The 2,170-nt window shown below is 40.3% G+C and overlaps 1 protein-coding gene across 1 annotated transcript; it reads right to left on the reverse strand.

Annotated features, from left to right (window-relative positions):
- Nucleotides 1-363: 363 nt before the first annotated feature.
- On the reverse strand, nucleotides 364-759 carry DFJ58DRAFT_673505 (uncharacterized protein; the record flags this gene model as incomplete). The annotated part of the gene is made up of 1 exon (XM_041383068.1): nucleotides 364-759. One exon carries the CDS (start codon nucleotides 757-759, stop codon nucleotides 364-366), a length of 396 nt encoding a protein of 131 aa, XP_041234645.1.
- Nucleotides 760-2,170: the final 1,411 nt, after the last annotated feature.

The raw sequence follows: 2,170 nt of genomic DNA on the forward strand, positions 1-2,170 counted from the left end.
TCTTCCGTTTCCCACATCTCATCGAGTCCACCTGGGCCGGGCTTACCAATCAAAAGACATGTTTCCGTGGGAACATGTCACATGAGGATCAATGTGAGGGTCACGTGATGAATAGGTTTTCGTGAAATATTATACAACTCCAGGAATTTCAAAAAAAAAATACCTGGAGGAGCTACCTAGTGCTGCGCCAGCAGCACGCAGGTAGCAATGAACAGGGATTCTGCAAAAGCAAAATCTGATCATCGTATAATTGCAATTATAATGGTAGATGCGCCTTACTTTTTAAAGGATAAAAGTAACACTGTGTTGGTAATCACTGATCTGTGAATGAGATCAACTGTAAAACACAAGAGGCAGAAAACTTTATGTATCGTCGTCCACGAGGATATTGGCAATTTCGTCATCGAAAGTGCGGAGTGTGTCAGAGAGTAACGACTTTTTCCATGTGTTGGTAAGATCAAACATAGTAGCTGTTTGTTTCCTAGAAACTAAGAATCTTCTATTGCAAAGCCCAGCTTTGATGACATCAAAGACTTGCTCAGTGAGAAAATCTGACATCCAGTCCTGAGGGACTAGCGTTGGTAAAGGCCTAAACCATTCTCCCAAAGGTTTGTCAATGGATTGCCAAAACTCTCTCTGTTGTTCATATAACATGAACAGGTGAGAGCGCCAGTGGCTTGTGATAGTATCTCCAAGCTCATGGACATTAAAGAGGGTCCATGCTGGATTAAATTCTGATTTCAGAACAAAAACATCCATTTGGCCTGCATTTCCGCTGCTTAAGCAGTTATTCCAACACTTTGTGTAATGTGTCCGAATCCAGTGTTCCAGAAGGTTGTTAGGGTATCCCCTGTGAATATACAAGAGTTTTAATTCATGTATAGACTCCACATATCCATCAAAAGTGGAGTTAAGAGTCACCAACCTTGACATCTCCCCAATAAAGGTACCCTTTTTAATATCTTTAGGGTGGTGTGACATCCATGGAACCCTCTCTAAGTGGTTCAGTCTCTTTTTGTAAAGCTTATGCTTGATGTTCCCATGGAACACATTAATATAAATAAGCATGTCCAGAAAAGGAATGGAAAATTCAGAGACTTCCCACATGAGTTTGATATGTTCGGAGTCCAGATCATCCAGACATAAACATTGTGCAATGCGTAAAGCTTCTCAGAAAAATTATCTTTTCCCTGGACAGGCATTGAACGGAAGTTAGAGTGACCTTGAGACTTTGAAGGAACTTCAGTTCAAGGATAAGCAGCCACTTATTTTAGCATCAGGTCAGCATTGTGTACCAGCTTCAAGGAAGATAAGAGAATCAGGTTTGGCACCAAGTTTCCTGGAATGAAAACAGATAATGAGATTAAACTGGTAGAGAAATTCCAACCAATATGCCTAATGGTGGGAGAGAAGTTTGGTGGTTGTAAAGTACTCAAGGTTCTTATAATCCATGGTGATGTTGATAGGTTTGGCAGAGCCTTCTAGGTAGTATTACCAGTCCAGAAAGCTTCATGGATAGCTAGGAGTTCCTTGTCATGGGTGTTATAGTTGAGTTCCAGAGCCAAAAGGGTTCTAGAGTAGAAGGTAACTGAACAAAGCTCTGAGTCTAGATATACTACTATCTAGGTAAATTGAGTTTGGACCATGCAGCTATGTAAACATCTAAGAGGACCCGTTTCATTGCATCAACTTAAACCTATGAAGGCTAGCAATCATGTCATGTTGGTCAATAAAAAAAAATTAGAGCCAGCAAACACCTGCAATGAAGATGCCATTCCAAATGAGTATCTTTTTCACTTCAATGAGCAGTCTGCAACTTGAGCTGCTACAGTCTATTACCTGAGAGGACAGGTATTCCAACTATCATCTAAGTGGAGACCTACCCTTTATGATATTTTCAATAAGCTATCTGCAGATATATATATTGATCAACATACCCCTGTTCATCTGCCAGAGTTATGGAGAGTCAAAGGTAAAGTTGGCTTTCAGCATAATGGTGCTTTTACATGATAGGATCAATCTTTCAATAGGGCTTGCACTGTGTTTTTTCCGGCTGAGAGGGAGAGAAGACTAGAAAATACCTTATAGATATCAAGCTGTGCTCAATTACCATCTGCCCCATCATAGCAAGTAAGAAAACAATACTGCCCATATACATGCAATACATTGT

Source organism: Suillus subalutaceus (genome assembly GCF_016647625.1).
Source record: "Suillus subalutaceus strain FC151 chromosome Unknown DFJ58scaffold_762, whole genome shotgun sequence".
NCBI classification, from domain to species: Eukaryota; Fungi; Basidiomycota; class Agaricomycetes; order Boletales; family Suillaceae; genus Suillus; species Suillus subalutaceus.